This window comes from Python bivittatus, unplaced genomic scaffold (assembly GCF_059951505.1).
Source record: "Python bivittatus isolate LINGU-HERP-01145 unplaced genomic scaffold, Pbiv_v1 ctg000020_np1212, whole genome shotgun sequence".
Taxonomy (NCBI): Eukaryota; Metazoa; Chordata; class Lepidosauria; order Squamata; family Pythonidae; genus Python; species Python bivittatus.
The window spans coordinates 123242206-123261627 of NW_028277030.1; the positions used below are offsets into that span (position 1 = coordinate 123242206).

The 19422-nt window shown below is 37.0% G+C and overlaps 1 protein-coding gene across 2 annotated transcripts in view; it reads left to right on the top strand.

Annotated features, from left to right (window-relative positions):
- ABHD12 (abhydrolase domain containing 12, lysophospholipase) overlaps window positions 1–19422 on the top strand; it is a 47417-nt gene that overhangs the window by 11936 nt on the left and 16059 nt on the right. For both annotated transcript variants that reach the window (XM_088148947.1, XM_088148953.1), the window contains exons 2-4: window positions 8873–8997; window positions 10426–10531; window positions 16600–16719. In XM_088148947.1, the coding sequence (XP_088005073.1) occupies window positions 8873–8997; window positions 10426–10531; window positions 16600–16719 (351 nt within the window). The remainder of the gene's footprint in view (window positions 1–8872; window positions 8998–10425; window positions 10532–16599; window positions 16720–19422) is intronic.

Sequence of the window (19422 nt, forward strand, 5' to 3'; positions counted from 1 at the left end):
TTGTTAATATCTTTGTTTTATCTTTATTTATTTTTAAACCTGCTACTTTTCCATATTCTTCTATCTTTTCAATTAATTTAGATGCTGTTTCCAATGGATCCTCTAGTATAAATACTAGGTCATCCGCAAAAGCTTGCAATTTGTACTCTTCCTTTTTGTTTTTCATTCCTTTTATTTCTTTCTCTTCTCTTATATTCCTATTCAACACTTCTAATGTTAAAACAAACAACAGGGGCGATAGTGCACAGCCTTGTCTCGTCCCTTTTGTTATGTCTATCTGTTCTGTTAAATCTCCGTTTATCATGATCTTTGCAGTCTGCTTATGGTATATTGTTTCAATGGCTTGAGTAAATTTTTTGCCAAAGCCCATTTGTGCCAATTGCAATAACATAAATCACCAACTCACGTTGTCAAAGGCTTTTTGTGCGTCTAAAAATATCAAGGCCATTTGCTTTTCAGGATGTGCCTCATAGTATTCCAGAGTGTCCAGAATTACTCTCATATTGTCTTTAATTTGTCTCTTTGGCAGAAATCTGTTTTGATCGGCATGAATAAAATTATTTAAATATCTTTTCAGTCTCTCTGCCAAAATTGAAGCAAAAAGTTTATAATCTGAATTTAATAGAGATATAGGTCTATAATTTTTAACCTGTTACGGGTCAGTGTCCTCCTTCGGTATAAGTGTAATATATGCTTCAGTCCATGTTTTAGGTATCCTCTTCTTTCTCATAACTTCATTCATAACTTCCAATAGTTGGAGGTTCAATATTTCCTGGAAGGTTTTGTAGAATTCCACTGGCAGCCCATCTGGACCTGGAGCTTTCCCAACATTCTGCTTTTTTAAAGCTTCTGTTAGTTCCATCATAGTTATATTCCCCTCTAACATTATTTCAATGTCTTTAGGTATCTGGGGTAATTTCGCTTTCTGTAAATATTGTCTTATTTCTTCTTCTTGAACATTCTCTTGGTAATACAATTTTCCATAGTAATCTTGTATAATTTTTTTCTTGTCCTCATTACCAAAGCAGATCTGTCCTTCTTCATTTATCAATTGATTAATCCTTTTTGATTCTCTCTCCTTTCTCAGTTTATAAGCTAGCCATCTGCCTGGTTTATTTGCATCTTCAAAGTAGTTCTGTTTAGCACTTCTGATTTTTTGTGCTAGTTCCTCCTTTTCCATTAATCCCATTTTATGTTTAATTAAATCCATTTCAGCTTTAGTGTCTTTTTTTTGCGGGGATTTCTGTAACTCTTCTTCCAGTTTTTTATGGTCATCCTCCAATAATTTAAAGGTCTTTTTCTGCATTATGTTTCTTTTCCTTGTATAATCTATTATTAAACCTCTTGTATACGCCTTCATTGTGTCCCAAAGATTCTGTAATGATGTATCCTCTTTTTTATTTTCATTAAAAAAGAAGGTAAGTTCTTTCTCTATTTTCTGTTTAAAATCTTTTTCTTTTAGTATCCTATTATTTAAAGTCCATCTAGATCTCTTCCGTTGTCCTTTCCAAATAACTACCATTGGGTTGTGGTCGGCCCAAGTACTTGTATGTATTTCAGTTTCTCGAATGTTGGCAAATAAGTCCGCTGACATCCATACCATATCAATTCTAGACCAAGATGCATGTCTGTTTGAATAAAAAGTGTATTGTTTATTTGCCGGATTTCTTTCTCTCCATGCATCTTTCAAATTTATTTCTTCTATCATTTGAAGGAAAGATTTTGGCAGTGTCTTCCTAGTTCTCTTTGTCAATTTCTGTGTTTTGTAATCCAATTGATCATTAATTATTCCATTGAAATCTCCCATCATACAAATATTAGCATAGTCCAATTCAACTATTTTCATATGTAATTTCCTATAAAATTCTTCTTGGTTGTCATTGGGAGCATAAATTGCAATTAAAAGAGTTTTAACATTGTTATCTATTATTTCAACCATCAGAATCCTTCCATCATCATCTGCATAAATTTGTTCTGCCAGCATTGTATCTCTAATGTATAAGACCACACCTCTTTTTTTACATTATGTCAAAGAAGTGAATAATTTACCTAATTTTTTTTGCTGCAGCAACAATTCATGTTGTTTTTTGGTGTGTACTTCTTGCAGACAACTTATATCAAACTTTAACTTCTCTAATTTATGGAATACTTTCCTTCTTTTAGTAGCTAAATTGAGTCCATTTATATTGATCGTAATCAATTTTCTTTCCTCCATGTTAGGCTTTGTACGAGGGTTTAATTGCTCTAGTAGATCTTACTTCTCGTTGCTCTCTGGGATATACAGTTTTTTTAATGACAGCTACACAGCTATACAGTAATAAGGAAAGTATAGTTTGTACATCTTCCAAACTATACTTATTAGAAGTAAGAGTTACATTTACAAGAGTTTTAAGTGTTTCCATGATCTATTTGCAAAGGAGAAATTGTTTTGATTATTTAAGGAGCAACCAACCAATCTGTTGTGCTGAATTAAAAACTGACTTGAATTTCACTCCAGTAGTTAGGCTGAGACTAAGATAAAAATAACTTTTAATTTAACAAAAGCAGTTCATAATGAAATTATATCCCAAGCTGAGTTTGCATTAACTCAACACAAAGCAGAAATGTCTACAAATGCTTATTAGTAACAAAGCAAATTAGTAACCCAGTCCTTATCTATGAAATACTTGAGTTAACAAAGTTGCCATGATAATCATATGACTCTGACTAATGCCTCTTCCTGTTTTTTTCCCTTGATTTATCTTCTTTATATATTAGTTTGGCTGCTATAGAAAGAACTTCAGTTTCAAATTTTGCTGACTTATTGGTTAGTGAAATTGTCTGACTTTGCTGCTCTGTTTAACTCTGACAAATGTGAAAAATGCTGAAGACTCTGTAATTACACCAAATTATGAAAATTATTCAATATGTACTACCCCATCAGAAAAGGAACTGGGTTTTTTTTCTGAGAGAAAATCAACTAATATCCACATCTATTTATTCTGAAACGGAATAGGATATGTGATTGAAGTCTCTTTTGTAAACAAAACAGTATAAGAGTGGTTCTGGCAGTTGATAAGCTATAGATATAAAATCTATGTTATATTTTAAACAGGTGCTGCCATAGTAATATCGTATAAATGTCACAGTACCTCCAGTAGTTAGGCAAGTCATCTTAAACTAGAGTTCATTCTGTGTTTTTAATAAGTAAATAATCATTATTTAGGCTATCATGCATACACCTATTTTCTTGTGTAAGAATGTCGTTTGTTCTTTTAGTGGGCAGCAGTGTCTCTTGACGAACCCCCTGCAAAGAGGCCAGGAGGCAAGCATGCCGTGAAGGAGGGTGGAATGCTTTCCTTGCCCAAATGGCAGGAACAAGAATGTGTTGCTGGTGCAGCCTTCACCATCTACACTATTGTCATTGTCTAGGACTCAACTGCCAAGCTGAGGCAAAGAAGCTGCTGCATTCTCCACAGAGCTCTTCTCCCAGAGAAAGCTCTCTGCCAGGGCACAACAAAGTTTAAGAACTCCTGTCATACCGGATTACTGAGGCACAAGGATCATACAGTAGTAAGATTTGAACCTACTGTTGTAGAATCTAGTTTAGATGCTCACCATAGCATTAAGGTAAAAAATTTGGCTAGTAAAGTCTTCATTTCTCAAAAGTTAGTTTTGCAAGAGTTCTGAGAGTGAATGGCATTCTACTGAGGATCAGTTCGTCACTGATAAGAGGACTCATTTGTTCTTGCAGATGACCAATTTTTCTCAGCCTTTTAGACAGAGGTATTTAACTTAACAACTGGTTCCAAGAATAATTTGCCATGTTAGCCCTTCAAAATGAGAAATATCAAAGTAGTTAAAATCAGGATGTAGCAACATAACTTTTTAAAAATGAAACTTCAGTAGCACAGGGACTCTCAAACTTTGTGGTGCCGTAAGCCACTAAAATTCAAATACAGTAGGATTAACTTTTCTCATCATCTTGATACAGCAATAGGAATCTGCTCTAAATAGTACAATTCAACTAAAATTAACTTGCAACTCTTGAGAAACACAGTGATTTCGGAATGAAAGGCTGGCAGAAAAAAATCCATATAAAGATTTCCTTTGAGCTGGATGGTATTAATTTGGTCCTGGTTGCTTTAGTCAGAGAACTGAAGACATGAGGAGATATAGCTTGATATCCCAGTTAAGTGAGTCTTGAAAATTCTAAGTGCTTAGAGAAAGTTTTTTCCCCCTTATTCAGCATCCCCTGCTTTTTAATATTGGTGATATGTATACAGTGAGGTAATTAAAATAATTGTAAAAGCTTTACTAGCTGAGCCTCAGTTGCAATCCTAAACTCACTGGTCACATTTCTGCTTAGAACTGGGTTGATGTAATACGGTTCTGTGCACAGACTCCTCCTCAGTTAAATACAGGTAATCCCCAGTTTAAGAATGAGTTCCATTCCCAAGGTCTGTCCTTAAGTTGAATTTGTATTTAAGTGGGAACATTATTATTGTATAATGTATAAATAGTATTGTGTAATTAACTCAAACCATTGTGTATTTAACTTGAATCATTGTGTAACTCACATTTTGCTACAGTAGGTTCCGTTCTTAACCATGAGTTGTCTGTAAACTGGGCATTCTTAACCTGGGGACTATCTGTATTCATACATACATGTAAACTTGTGGGTGTAATTTTCATCCATAATTATGCACAAAGTTCTAATAAAAGAATAAACAGAAGTTAAATTGTTCATTAGATTTTTGAAAACGCTAAGTCCTAGCATTTTCAGCGTAATTACAGACACACATAAACTCGCTTTCTCTTTTCTGCCTGGACAAGCTGTCTGTCTGGAAAACACAGAGCACAGCTCTATCAGGGTTTAGGTTTCGTGTGTATGTGCCAAGCCCAGTCTCTCTCAGATGTGTTCCGGGTTTACCTTTTCCCTCTGCCCAGATAAACCAGCTTTTCCAGGCTGTAATATCTGTAACAATTTAGCAACCGGTTTTCAAGAACCAGACCAAACCAACTAGATAACACCTTGGCATTTATTATAGATTTAATGAGTAGTAGGTTTTCCCTATTACTATCTGTAATTAGGAATAAAATCAATCCATACATGTAAGGGGTCAAGTAGATTAGTATTCAGGTATCTGTTAGCGTTTTAAAATAAAGACTGTTCTGTGGAATCCCATTTGTATATCAGTCCCAGTGTTTCTTTCCTCTGTAATTTTTACATGCCTGACCTAGTCCATGTTGTTTTTGTTTTTGGCCCATAGTAAGGATCATGAATCATTACTGAGAAGATGGGCATAATGGAAGTGTTTCTGAATACATTGACATTTTCTTTTAATATTTGTTTTAAAACAAAAAACTTGAAATATTCTATGTGGCTTTTAGAAAAATAAGTTAAAATATTACACAGATCTTTGATTTTATTTAAGCTATGTTTAATGATAGCTGGGCAAAATAACCTACAAACTATACGTGTTTGTCAAATGTTCTTGACTTTTTAAAGAAAAACTGTACATAACAAGGATTCTAAGTTTTTCTTCAAATATCACCATGTACAGCAAAGCCTCAAAGAGAGAGCTGGTGTCTGTTACTCCCCAATAACCATTAAATACAAAAGTCTGTCATTGAAAATTATGTAAATTATTGTGGATATAGTAAAAAGGTAAAATGGTGTGAATTTAACTTCCTCAGCTGGACTACTGTGGATATACAACATACCCCATAATTTCAGGGGGATGTCTGGATGGAAATTTGATCTGTTGCATCACAAATCTGCGAAATGAGTGGCTTTAGAAATATTCTTTCTATGAGTGGCATAGAAATATTCTATGAATTTCATATTCATAAAATTTTGTATTCATGTGGTCTGCTCCATAAATCAAACAAATTATGGGCATTGTGTTAGGAAACTCTGTGTGAGAGAAACTGTATCTATTAAAAACATTTGAGATAACAACCAAATATTGGGAGTTGTTACTGCAAAATTCTGTTGTGTTGATCAGTTAAATCTATCTTGGACAAATACTTAACTTTTCTCTATATGAATTATTTAATTTGTTAATTTAATAAAGAACCCTTTCCCTGTCAAAAACTGTTGAGACCTGCATTCCAGTATTTTATGTGGTCAGAGGCAGAAGTAGCTGGAGTTGTAGATGTGATTAACTGCTCTATATGTAGTGAAACTCCTGTTATTTACCTAAGAACTTAGGGTAGATTTGGAACTTGCCTGTCACTTTGCCTGTCTCTCTCTTTGTTTCTTATTATACCAGCTGTCAAGTTGTGATGAATATTAGTGTGAATCCTATAGAGATCTCCAAAGAATGATAAAATACGTTCACCTACACCCATCATGATGATACGAAAATGCTCTCCTCCCCACAGCTCTCTCAGTCTCCAAAAGGATAAACAACAAAATGTAAGGCAACCTAATGCAGGTAGTCCTCGTTTAGCAACTGCCTTGTTTTAGTGACCATTCACTGTTACAACGGAGATGAAAAAGTAACTTTACGACCAACCCTTTGTAGGTCTGTAAAGGAAAGGAAATCTGAAGTAAGATCATAAGCACAATCACAGTTTCACTTAGCAACCACCTCACTTAATGACCAAGTTGCTGGTCCCAATTGTAGTTGCTAAACGAGTATTACCTGTATTGATCAAGGATGACACTGCTACCTTCTTTTGCCTGATAACGAGGCAGCTAACCCAGCAAGAAAAGCTTTTGCTGGACTCTGGAACTACCATAATGAAGACTTCTCTCACATCCTCCAGGGAAATATGCTGTTGGCGCTTTGTTGACTTCCCTGTATGAAGAGTTTCAGGTTTTCATCGCATATAATTTGTAGCCAAAGAAGAAAGTAATTACTTACAAATGGGAAAAGAAGTTTTGGATGTATTTTTCTTATGTAAAACTTTATTGCAGCAGGAAGTTAAATATAAAGTAGTTGTAGTATTGCATTGGGAACTGCATTTCAAAGGAGCAGGAGCAATAATATTGGTGGAAACATTGTGAATGGCAGTTTGGCTATTTAGGTATTAGCTTCTGTAATCTTATGTGTTTATTATCATATCTTTTAACACATTGTATGATATCTGCCCTCTTTAGTTATATGAATTTAATCATACTCATTATTAATTATTAATCATGGTGATGGTAAGAAAAAACATACAGTACATATTAGATATGTTACTTGGAAAAAGATCCTTCTGTTTTTGTTACACTATTCCAATCTTGTTTTTAAAAAAACGTTGAGAAAATTAATTCTAGGGGTTTTTAAACATTAGATTGAGTGAACTTTATATTGCTGTAAATGTTTATGTTAATATTAATTATTGTCCTTCCCCTCTGTCCTCTCCTTTGGGTCTCCTTATTAAGTCAAAGTGCAACTTTTTATATTTCCCAAGTCCAGGAGAGTACTTTTGCAAAGCAGAATGTCAAATATTGGCTGTATATAAATAATAATAGCAATTTATAAATCTTGTTAAAATAAGGCAGTGAAAAGCCATATCCATATTATTGCCAAAAAACCCCCTACATAAATGAGTTTATGAGTTGAGCTTGATCTGGAGGAGACTTTACCTTTACAAAAACAGGAAGCTATTACTGTTTCAATTTTAAAAATTGAGACTACAGGTAGTTCTCAACCTACGACCACAATCGGGACTGGAATTTTCATTGCTAAGCAATGTGGTAGTAAAGCATGACATCACATGACTGCATCTCTTAGTGATGGCAATCTGGGCAGTCCCAGTTGCCGTCGTAACCCCAAGATGCATGGGTTGTTAAGTGGGAAGAGGCAGGAGTCCAAGGTAAGGAGCATGGGGGTGCCGTGGGGATGGGTGGGAGAGGCCTGGGAGGGCCAGCACAGGCCGTGCACGGGTTGGGGGAAGGGTCCTGCGGTGTGGTGTGAGCTCAGGAAGGCCAGGGAAAGAATACACGCAGCTTAGGGGCTTCTTGGCACACTGTGGCTCTGGGGCTACAAACCTTTTGCAGCCCCAGAGCTGCAGCGTGCCAGGAAGCCTCTTTGCACCACGCTGCTAGGCTGGGCTGGACTTTGCAAAGGGGCTTCCTGGTGCATTGTGGCTCTGGGGCTGCACAAAGCAAAAAGTCCCAGAGCCATGGCAAACCAGGAAACCCCTTTGTGCCTTGTGAAGCCCAGCCCCAGCCCGCCCCAGCAGCGCAGTGCAGCATAAAGCTGCCACACCCCAGGAAGCCCCAGCCCAGCCGCAGTCACCCTTGCACGCTGCAGTCTGAGCCCCTTGCCACCCTGTGCTCCACTGCCCCAGCTGACCTTCGCCATCTTGTTCCTGCTGCTGAAAGCGTACCTGCCCTGGCCCTTCACGAGGTAGCTTCTGGCCATGTGAGGCCATCTTCCCCAGGTCTCAAGAGGAAACTGCCGTGGAAAGAAAGCCTCATGTGGTCAGCAGCTGCCTTGCAAAGGGCCAGGCCGAGCATGCCTGGTCAGCAGTGGGAACAAGAAGACAGTGAAGGTCAGCTAGGGCGGCAGGGGCCACGGAGTGCAGGGGGCCAAAAGGGCATAGATGGGGAGAGATAGGTGGCGGGGGGAGTTGAAGTGTCCCTGCAGTCATAAATGGAAGCAGACTGCCAAGTGCCTGAATTTTGATCATGTGACCATGGGGATGCCGCAACAGCCGTAACTTTGGGGACCGTTCATAAGTCCCTTCGTTCAGCACTGTCACAACTTTGATTACTGAACGGATGGTCATAAGTCGAGTACTACCTGTATATCCACAAACAAATGGCCTACATTTTTAGTGGTGATTACTATCCATCATGGTTGTCTTAATGAAACTTATAGCAGACCTTGTTCACAAGAATTTTGACAGTAAGATGAACTTACATTTCCTCTCCTACCCTTTTTTACAGGAGACATGGAATGTGGGTTCGATTGCGGAAGGTAGTGATCTGGTTGTTGGGCGTATACATAGCGATTCCATTTCTAGTTAAAATTTGTCCAGCTATTCAGGCAAAGCTTGTCTTCCTAAATTTTGGTAAGAATCATGCTTCATTTAATATTTTTTTTATCTTGACTTTTTGCTGAAATTTTAATTCAAGACTAATAGATTTTCATACCTTATCAGCCCAACCTTCCTTTAAAGGCTGACATCTGTTTAGTTACTTAAGAGTCAATGTCAGTACCACAATAATCCTGGAAACTGCTGCCATCAAGCTGCCTGTGTCTATAATAATTTTATTTTTTTGTTGGTATTAAATCTAGTGTATTGTTATAGATATTGAAGTTGAATTTAACTTTTTCCATTGTTCCTGCATATTTCAAAATCTTGTGTCACGGTGTTCAGTTCACATTTAAAGCATGTGAGATCTCAGTTTGCAGCACCTGATTATATTTCATTATTTCTTTGTGAAGTGCTGATGAAGGAGAGGCTTGATATTGCTGCTTGCAATTTTGTTACTGTTGGCATCTGCAGAGAATGTTCTAATACCAGCCAGTGAAAAAGCAATTGTTTCCTTTCAGCACTCCTCAAAAATATCATCCTTGCTGTGCTTGGTATGACTGTACTCTAATTATCATGTCTGCGTGTTATGTAGAATTTGTTGCTGACCTTTGCAAATGTTTTGCAAACATGGGACAGGAAAACAGCATTACTCAATGAGCTGAAACTGTGCCTTACAAATTTAATTCTAGGATTTCCTAAATTAGTTTTAAAGATAGTATCTATAATTGACTGTCTTGGAACTAGTGCAAACAGTAATCTGTACTGACAGTTAACAATTATGATTTAATAAGTATGTTTTAGAATATGGCAATAGAAGTTGGAAAACAAATCACAAACCAGAAAAGGTTAAATTCTAACCTTTCCCCAGATAAATAGCCATGTTAGTATGTTGCAGAAAAGACAGCAAAGAGTTTTATGGTACCTTACAGGTAAATACATTTTGTATGGCATAATCTCTTCATTTGATGCACTGAACATTATCCTGAGAATATAATATACAAACTCATGTTTGGGAACATATTTGGGAATAATAAACAATGATCAGAGGGAAATGACATATAAATAATACCATTCATTTCTCTCTGGCCTCAGTATTTACCTTTCCTGCCCTTCTTCCCAAATGGGAGTGTATATTTACATGCCTCTGATGAAATGCATTGTAATTCATGCAAACCTAGGTCATTATACATTTATTAGTCTTTAAGGTGCCACAAGAGTTTTTATTCCCATTATATCTCTGACTGATGGAAATAATCTTTAAAGAATCCTCTCCTCCCTATTGACATTTCAACATATCCAGTAATTTATAGGAAATGTAAGTATGCATTGGGATGCATACTTTGTAGAAATAATTATTGTGCAAGGTTATTGTGCAAGGTTTGCTGATTTTAATTACAGAAGTTGATTATTTCAGTCATCAGGTAAACAAAATGTAAAAGGAATGTTATCCTTCTATTTCAGTAAGAGTGCCCTATTTCATTGATCTGAAAAGACCCCAGGACCAAGGCTTAAACCATACCTGTAACTACTATCTACAGCCAGAGGAAGATGTAACTATTGGAGTCTGGTAAGGAATGGTTCATTCTTCCCATTGTACATTGGTGTCCTTTTATAATTAATACAAAGGCTTTGCTTTTTATCCTGTATTTTTTTTAATCCAATAATGTGATGTACATTTCAGCAAGTGTGTTGTGCAATAACACTGAATTTGAAGGATATACTCTTCTTCCAGCTGAAGTAGCAAATAAAAATGTATATTAATAACATTGCACTGAAGGCTGATGATACAGAACTGTAAACTTTGTTATGTTGAAGACTTGCTTTAGTCTAGACTTAAGAATTCAGTCTTAAGATGAAATGGTGTGGGATTGTTCAAGCCATGTGACTTTAGTCTCTGAGAACAAAGCATGGGAACAAGGAAGAGAAACATAAATAACCCAGAGGATGACATGAATCACTGCAAATATAGTTGTAAATATATTTGCAGATCTAACTTTCAGGTTTCACCTTTGTCTTACTTATATAGAAAGTATCCCAGTTCTTTGATTGATTGATTGATTGATTGATTGATTATGTGCCATCAAGTCATTGTCAGCTCTTAGTGACCACAAAGATAGATTTTCTCCATGATGATCTATCCCTAACATGGTCTTTCAGGTCTTCCATTGGTAACTGAATCAGTACACCTTGCTTCTGGTTGTCCTCTTCTCTTTCCTTCCACTTTTGCCAGCATTAGAGCCTTCTCCAGAGAGCTAGGATTTTGGATAATATGTCCAAAATAGAATAATTTAAGCCTTGTCATTTGTACCTTGAATGAGAACTCTGGGTCGATTTGTTTGATGATCCATCTGTTTATTTTCTTGGCTGTCCACAGTATTCTCAGGAGTCTTCTTCAACACTAACGTTCAAAAGCATCAATACTCTTCCTATCCTGCTTCTTCAGAGTCCACATTTCGCTTCTATAGGGTGTCACGGAGAATACCATGGATTGCACAATTCTGATTTTTGTAGATGTAGACACCATGGCATTTAAATATCTTTTCCAAGGCCTTCATGGCTGCTCTACCAAGTTCTGGTTTGCAGCATATTTCTTGACTAGTTGTTCGTTACTGCTGGTGGTTGATCCTAAAAGGTAGATGCTATCACCACTTTGATATCTTCATTATCAATTCTAATCCCAGTTCTTACTCTCTGATATTAGGTGAACTAACAAATGTTTTTGCAGTACAATGCAAAACAATGTCAAGTTCTGTACAGATGAAACTGACCATTAGGGAGCAGAATGAAAACTGGATAGCGAAAAAGAGTCTTGAGTATTTCCACAGATACCAAGAATAGACTTAGCAAATTACACTTGCAACCAGGCATTGTGGCTTGCAGTGCTCTTAATTAGGATGCAAATTCTGCTTTTTTGAGGATATTCCATTCTGTTCCCCCAACCCAGCCTGGTTTTTTATGTTCTCCCTTCTTCTGTTTGGATTCATATTCTTTATAACTTTCTTGTCTTCTCCTCCTCATTGTTTTAGCTTTCATCTTCTAAAGCAGTTTTATTCTTCTGCAGATATTTCATTTTTTCAATTATACTGGTATCTAGGTTGGATAAATATGTCTGTTTTGCTTTTCCAATTGTAATTTTTTTAATTGTTGAGTTCTGTTTGAGGGATTCAGTCTGGACTTTTTCACTAAATACTTTGCCATGCATGTAGATTACTAATATAGAATAAACAAACATAATTGGTAGATGTTTTGTATTATTGTTATTTATTAGTTGCAGTATTTATGTTAATTTTATACTGCTCAAAGCAGTGTGTCAAAGGGCAATAAAACAATCAACGATAAAACCACCAGTTTGTTTAAACGTGACTATAAAAATACAACAATAAAATAAAATCTTATGGTGTGGTATAAAATATCCAAACCCTTGCCATAATTAATTAATCATGTTCTTTCTAACAAGAAGGCTATAATTGTGATGAGTCTCATGTAATGGAAAAGTAGGATTGTTATCATTTTATTATATCTAATTTTTATATCTCTTGAACAACATACTCTGAAAGAACAATGATAGGCAAGTGCACACTGCTCCTTCACTCTGAATAAAGGCAAACGAAATGCTCAGGGGCCCTCATATAAGGAAATCATATGGGGCTTTTTATCTTCGATAAAAGATAAGCCAAAAGAATGGCACGGTGAAGGTATATGAAATTATTTTTTGTAGATAGTGAGAAAAAGTATTTCCCTTTCTTAACATGCTAGAAATCTGGGTCATCCAATTAAGATTAAGAATCTGAAATTGAGGAGAATTTTTTTTAAAAAAGTACTTTTTTCCTCACAGTTAACTGAAGTTGCTAATTCAAGATTTGATGAACTTTAAAAGGGGATTTAAAAAGACCACACATGCTCAGGTTTTATTTAATTAATTCCAGTTTCTGTGGTAGTATGTTCCTCAGGGCCAGTTGTGGGGGTGTATAGGCAAAAGAACACATGTATGGACTTTCTATTGGCATCTAGCAATCCTTTTGCACAGAATATTGGATTAAGAAGGCCTTTGGCCTAATCTGCATTGTTTTTATGCTCTTAGGAGATTTCCACAAGTCTAAGCATGATGTAGAACTGAATAGCAACTCATAATGATAATTCAGCTCTCTATCGGTAGAAATAAAGTGAGTTTCAAAAGTGGTTTGTAACTTCTTTTTTCTATTTTAGCCTGCTTGTATGTATCTAACCACTTGTCAGATTTCCCTAGCAACAGTCCAGACTGGAAAAGAACAGCAAAGAAGCAATTCTGTTTGAGCTTGGATTAATAAGATTCAGTTGAAGTGATCACACAAGAATTGTGGCAAGTAATTTGCTTTCAAATGTGGAACCTGTTTAAAAGCAATTCAGAGCCATTAGTTGCTGGCTTTCTTCTTCCCACACATTTACAGGTAGTCCTCGCTTAATCACCATTCATTTAATGATGGTTCAAAGTTACACCGGCCTCAGAAAAAGTGCTTTACAATCTGTACTTGCACTTACGACCATCGCAAACTGTCACACCACTCCCCGCAGTCATGTGATCATGACTTGCGGCCTTTTTATGACTGGCATTAAGCGAATCACCATGGTTGTTAAGTGAATTGCATGGTTGTTAAGCAAATTCTGGCAAAAAACATCCATTGGAGAAGCTGGATTTGTTTAACGACCATGTGATTTGCTCAGCGACCAGATGATTTGCTACTACTACATTGATTTGCTTAACGACAGTTGTAAAAATGGTAGTAAAATTGGGTCCCGTCACTTAGTGACTCACTTAAAAACCACCCCGCTTAACAACCACTTTTCTGGGCCCTATTGTGGTCATTAAGCAAGAATTACCTGTAATGTAATCGATTTTTTTTTGAGAAGTAACCCAAAAGCTCTTAGGATTTGTGTACATAATGGTTACTAGCCACATTATCAGCATCCTCTCTTACAGCAGTCATGTCTAAATCTACCCTATTGTCTTTTGAATATTATAAGATTGTTCAAGAATTGGAATGGGAAACCTTTGTCCTAAATTGAGGTCTGCTGCTGATGGTAGGTAGAGTTTACAGCAATCCAGAATTGCATTGCTCTGTATCTTATCCCCCACACCCACCCCAATCTCTCTTGGTCTTCCTGTATGAAGGTAGCTTTCACAGTTCTAGAACAATTATTTTAGTGGTTCAGCAGACATGAAAGTGAAAGAGTCTTTTAAAATGAATAGCATTAAAGTTGTTGTTCGATATTCTTTTGTTTTAACCATGTAGAAATAAGAGCCAGTTTGGTCTTCGTGCTTTGGAGGAACTTCTGTGTGATAGTAACAACTTACAAAATGCCAGTTGCATCAGCTTGTTGGGAAGGATGCTGATAATTAACAGGATCCCAATAGACATGCAGAGGCAAATTTAACTCTTTCTTCTTGGTGTAATCATAAAGAAAATCCATCTTCTGAAGTTTGTATTGCTAGGGGGTGGAAGATAGGATATTTGCCCATGGAACAGTAAGAAAGAGTTACCATCCATGCTGGTTTTGAATTTATGAATTGCATGAAAAAAAGTTAAATGGTTGGTTCTTGGTATATGTATTTTTTTCTTTTTTATATTGATCTTTTTACCTGTTTAGGATATAAATAGGTTTGCTTGTAGTAATACTGAGGCTTGAAAACATGGGCTGGAAATAAAATATCAAGCAGTGTCTCCAAATTGTTTAATCTCAAAGGTTATTTTTCTTTCCAAATGTGTGTTGAACTGCTTTTTCCTTGCTAAATCTTTGGCATTCATCTTTGTGTATCTGTGTTATTAGCTAAACACAAAGCTTATTCTGAACCCTGATTTTGATGTTAAAAGCCATGCTTAATTAATGTAATTAAATAGGGTATAAAATACAGAATATCAATCACCTCTTTTCCCTAGTATGGCAGGACTAGGTAGCAGAAGTTTGCTGAGAATTATTTCTATCCTTGTTTGTTGAGATTGCTTATACTCTTTTTCCAAACTACCTTTTTAAAGAAAGCTGGATTAGTTATACTGGTGTAAGACTGAAATAGGCTTGTAATGTACTGTACATACACCATATTTCCTTTCAGGTATTGTTCAGATATCAACAATATACATAGATGGCAGCTTTCGTCACAGCTAATTAAGTAATTAAGTGCTAAAATTGAAATATGTGTGATAGCTCAAGGAAAAGTGAGCATGTTGCTTTTGTAACTTGTTCAGTCCAAAAATGTTTTCATCACTGAACTGGCTAGGTAGATATCTTTGATATAACTCAGTAGTAGATCTTGAATGTTCCACAAGGTCTGGGTTTAACCTCAATGATCCTTTTTACAGAAGTTTTAAAAAAAAATCATCAGGGCACAGTGTGTCTCTAGATTCTGTGTGGTATAAAGAGAGGGGCCAGATTTATAAATCTTATAAATCTTATAAATCTTATAAAGGGAGGAGCCAAACTTCCATATCATTATACAGCTACTTCAAATGATCCACATACACAAGTATGCCATCGTCTTTCAACTCATTGCCAGAAAAGAAGAAAACTGGGCAAATTCCTGATGTCCAATATTACTTGCATACAGCTTCAGTTTTTTCAAGAAATCCCTTAATATTCTCTTTGCATGATAAAAAGTCAAAGTTTCTTCCCTTCAGTTGCTTGTTTAACAAATGAAGCTTTTCAAAGATATCAGACAGGTAAAATATGTTGCATTTAGTGGAGGTGATCTCTTTTTCGATTTGTTTACTACTGAAAAATGCCACAAGCATTCCCACAGAGCAACAAAATGAAGAAAGCAGTTACCCTTCAGTGACCAATCTAATGCAATAATAAGTGTTTAAAGACTTCAACATTTTCTTTGCAAGGCTGTTGAAACAGATGATCTTGACGTGCATACAATTTTATGCAGTTGACTGCCTGTATTATGACATTTAGAGACTCATGCAAACATCCCGCCAATTTTTTTGAAATCAGATGTTGGCGATGAACCATGCAGTGAACACAGAATACTTCTGGCACAGCACCTTTCAAAAATGCAATAAATCCTCTGTGTGTACTTGTCATATGGAAGCAGCACCATCAGTAGCACTAGCCATAATATTTTCAAGAGGGATATCATTCTCATTGAAGTAACTGCTTGCTTCTTCAAAAATTGTTTTCCCTTTAGTGTCTGTTTTAAGCTTTCAAGTGAAAAGCATTTCTTTTGTAAACTTCTCATTAACCAAGTATCTAATATAAACCATCAGTATTGTGTTATCTGGTAAACATGCTTCATCAATTTGCAGAGCAAGCTTCTAACTTTTAACTGGGGGACTAAGAATCTGGCATAAAAAAGACAATATTTGCAGTGTAATACAGTTTCTTTAGGTCTCCATGGCCCCTCGTTACATGTTTTTCACCCGGAGCCCCCTTGAAATATCCTATGGCCCTCAGTTGAGAACAGCTGACTTAAAACTCTAGAAATTCTGGAAGGAATTGCTTAAGATTCAGCACACATCAGTTGTTGATGGTTTGTACACTAATTCTAAATGGATAACAAATTGCACATTTCTCCTAGACTTCTGGAGCAGTGGAGTTACTAAAATAGGGCCAAAATATGCAAGGAAACAATGAAATTCTTAACTTGTCAATTGTTTCTAGGCACACAGTTCCCACATTTCTATGGAAAGATGCTCAAGGGAAGGACCAACTGTGGTACGAGGATGCTTTGGGTTCTAATAACCCCGTAATCCTTTACTTGCATGGAAATGCAGGAACTAGGTAAGCAAAAAACAAAAATAAAGTAACTCTCATGATTTAAATCTATTCAGGGCTCATCATTCATTAGGTAGGGCAAGTGCCCAGGAGGTTTGGAAGTGCTATTAAAAGAAAGCAATTTTTCAAACCTATTTACATCTACTCAGAAATAAATCCCACTGAGTTTAATGTTGCTTTGTCTAGATGTGAATATAGGATTGCAGCATAGCTTTATTAAAGGGCTTTTATTTTGCCACAACTATGAGGGGAATATTCTGGTATTTTGCTGTGTCTGATTCACTTTAAAATATGAAGGAAAAAGATAAAGAAATGCACTTTTTTCTAATAGCAGTTTTGAATATAATTAGTGACACATACTGAAGTCTGTATATCTCTTGTTTACTTTAGTCAGTTTTTAAATATGTTTCTCTACTGCCTTTTCATCAAATCAGATTCTCAGGCCTAGCCCAAGGAACTCCAGGAGACCATGTAGATTCAGTTCAGCAATGTTTATAAGCTACAACCTCTAGCAAGAATCTTCCCAGACTGAAACCTCAGTTCCCAAAGTCAGCCAGTCAAAACAGAGTGAATTCCTCAGGGAGGTGCCAGCCTCATCCTCTTATCTCTTCCTCGCCCCTCAGGAGACGAAAGAGCATGTTTCCCTCCCTGAGTTTGGCCTTCATAATTCCATTCCATCACAGATTCCATGGTATTGTACCACAGTTTACAGTGGGGCAAAAAAGTATTTAGTCAGCCACCAATTGTGCAGGTTCTCCCACTTAAAAAGATGAGAGAGGCCTGTAATTTTCATCATAGGTATACCTCAACTATGAGAGACAAAATGGGGGAAAAAAATCCAGAAAATCACATTGTCTGATTTTTAAAGAATTCATTTGCAAATCATGGTGGAAAATAAGTATTTGGTCACCTACAAACAAGCAAGATGTCTGGCTCTCACAGACCTGTAACTACTTCTTTAAGAGGCTCCTCTGTCCTCCACTCATTACCTGTAGTAATGACATCTGTTTGACCTTGTTATCAGTATAAAAGTCACCTGTCCACAACCTCAAACAGTCACACTCCAAACTCCACTATGGCCAAGACAAAAGAGCTGTCGAAGGACACCAGAAACAAAATTGTAGACCTGCACCAGGCTGGGAAGACTGAATCTGCAATAGGCAAGCAGCTTGGTGTGAAGAAATCAACTGTGGGAGCAATAATTAGAAAACGGAAGACATACAAGACCACTGATAATCTCCCTTGATCTGGGGCTCCACGCAAGATCTCACCCCGTGGGGTCAAAATGATCACAAGAACGGTGAGCAAAAATCCCAGAACCACACGGGGGGACCTAGTGAATGACCTGCAGAGAGCTGGGACCAAAGTAACAAAGGCTACCATCAGTAACACACTATGCTGCCAGGGACTCAAATCCTGCAGTGCCAGATGTGTCCCCCTGCTTAAGCCAGTACATGTCCGGGCCCGTCTGAAGTTTGCTAGAGAGCATTTGGATGATCCAGAAGAGGATTGGGAGAATGTCATATGGTCAGATGAAACCAAAGTAGAACGTTTTGGTCTAAACTCAACTCCTCGTGTTTGGAGGAGAGAGAATGCTGAGTTGCATCCAAAGAACACCATACCTACTGTGAAGCATGGGGGTGGAAACATCATGCTTTGGGGCTGTTTTTCTGCAAAGGGACCAGGACGACTGATCCGTGTAAAGGAAAGAATGAATGGGCCCATGTATCGTGAGATTTTGAGTGAACACCTCCTTCCATCAGCAAGGGCATTGAAGATGAAACGTGGCTGGGTCTTTCAGCATGACAATGATCCCAAACACACCACCCGGGCAACGAAGGAGTGGCTTCGTAAGAAGCATTTCAAGGTCCTGGAGTGGCCTAGCCAGTCTCCAGATCTCAACCCCATGGAAAACCTTTGGAGGGAGTTGAAAGTCCATGTTGCCCAGCGACAGCCCCAAAACATCACTGCTGTAGAGGAGATCTGCGTGGAGGAATGGGCCAAAATACCAGCAACAGTGTGTGAAAACCTTGTGAAGACTTACAGAAAACGTTTGACCTCTGTCATTGCCAACAAAGGATATATAACAAAGTATTGAGATGAACTTTTGATATTGACCAAATACTTATTTTCCACCATGATTTGCAAATAAATTCTTTAAAAATCAGACAATGTGATTTTCTGGATTTTTTTCCCATTTTGTCTCTCATAGTTGAGGTATACCTATGATGAAAATTACAGGCCTCTCTCATCTTTTTAAGTGGGAGAACTTGCACAATTGGTGGCTGACTAAATACTTTTTTTCCCCACTGTAAGTGGATATAATACATTTAAAACCTAGTGCAATTAACATCAGAGTTCCAATAGCAGCCCTGCCTGGAGTGAGAGGACATTGTCCTTGCTCCCACTGCAGGTTTTAGCACATAAAGCCTTTTATGGCACAGCATTATCTTTAGGACTGCCCGCCATCAGAGATCAGGTTAGCTCCAAACTTGGTAGCCTTTCAGAAGCATTTGAAATTGGGGCTGTCCTGAAGGGCCTTTGGAGAGTGTTGCTTGTTTTTTGTTTTGTTTTGTTTATTTTTTAAGTCATTAGGTTTTCATCATGTTGTTGTACTGTAGATCTTTTAATGGTGCTGTATGAAGACTAAGAGATAATGTAAATTGAAAGATGTGACTAAAAAGATATTTTAACTTAATGGCAAAGAGA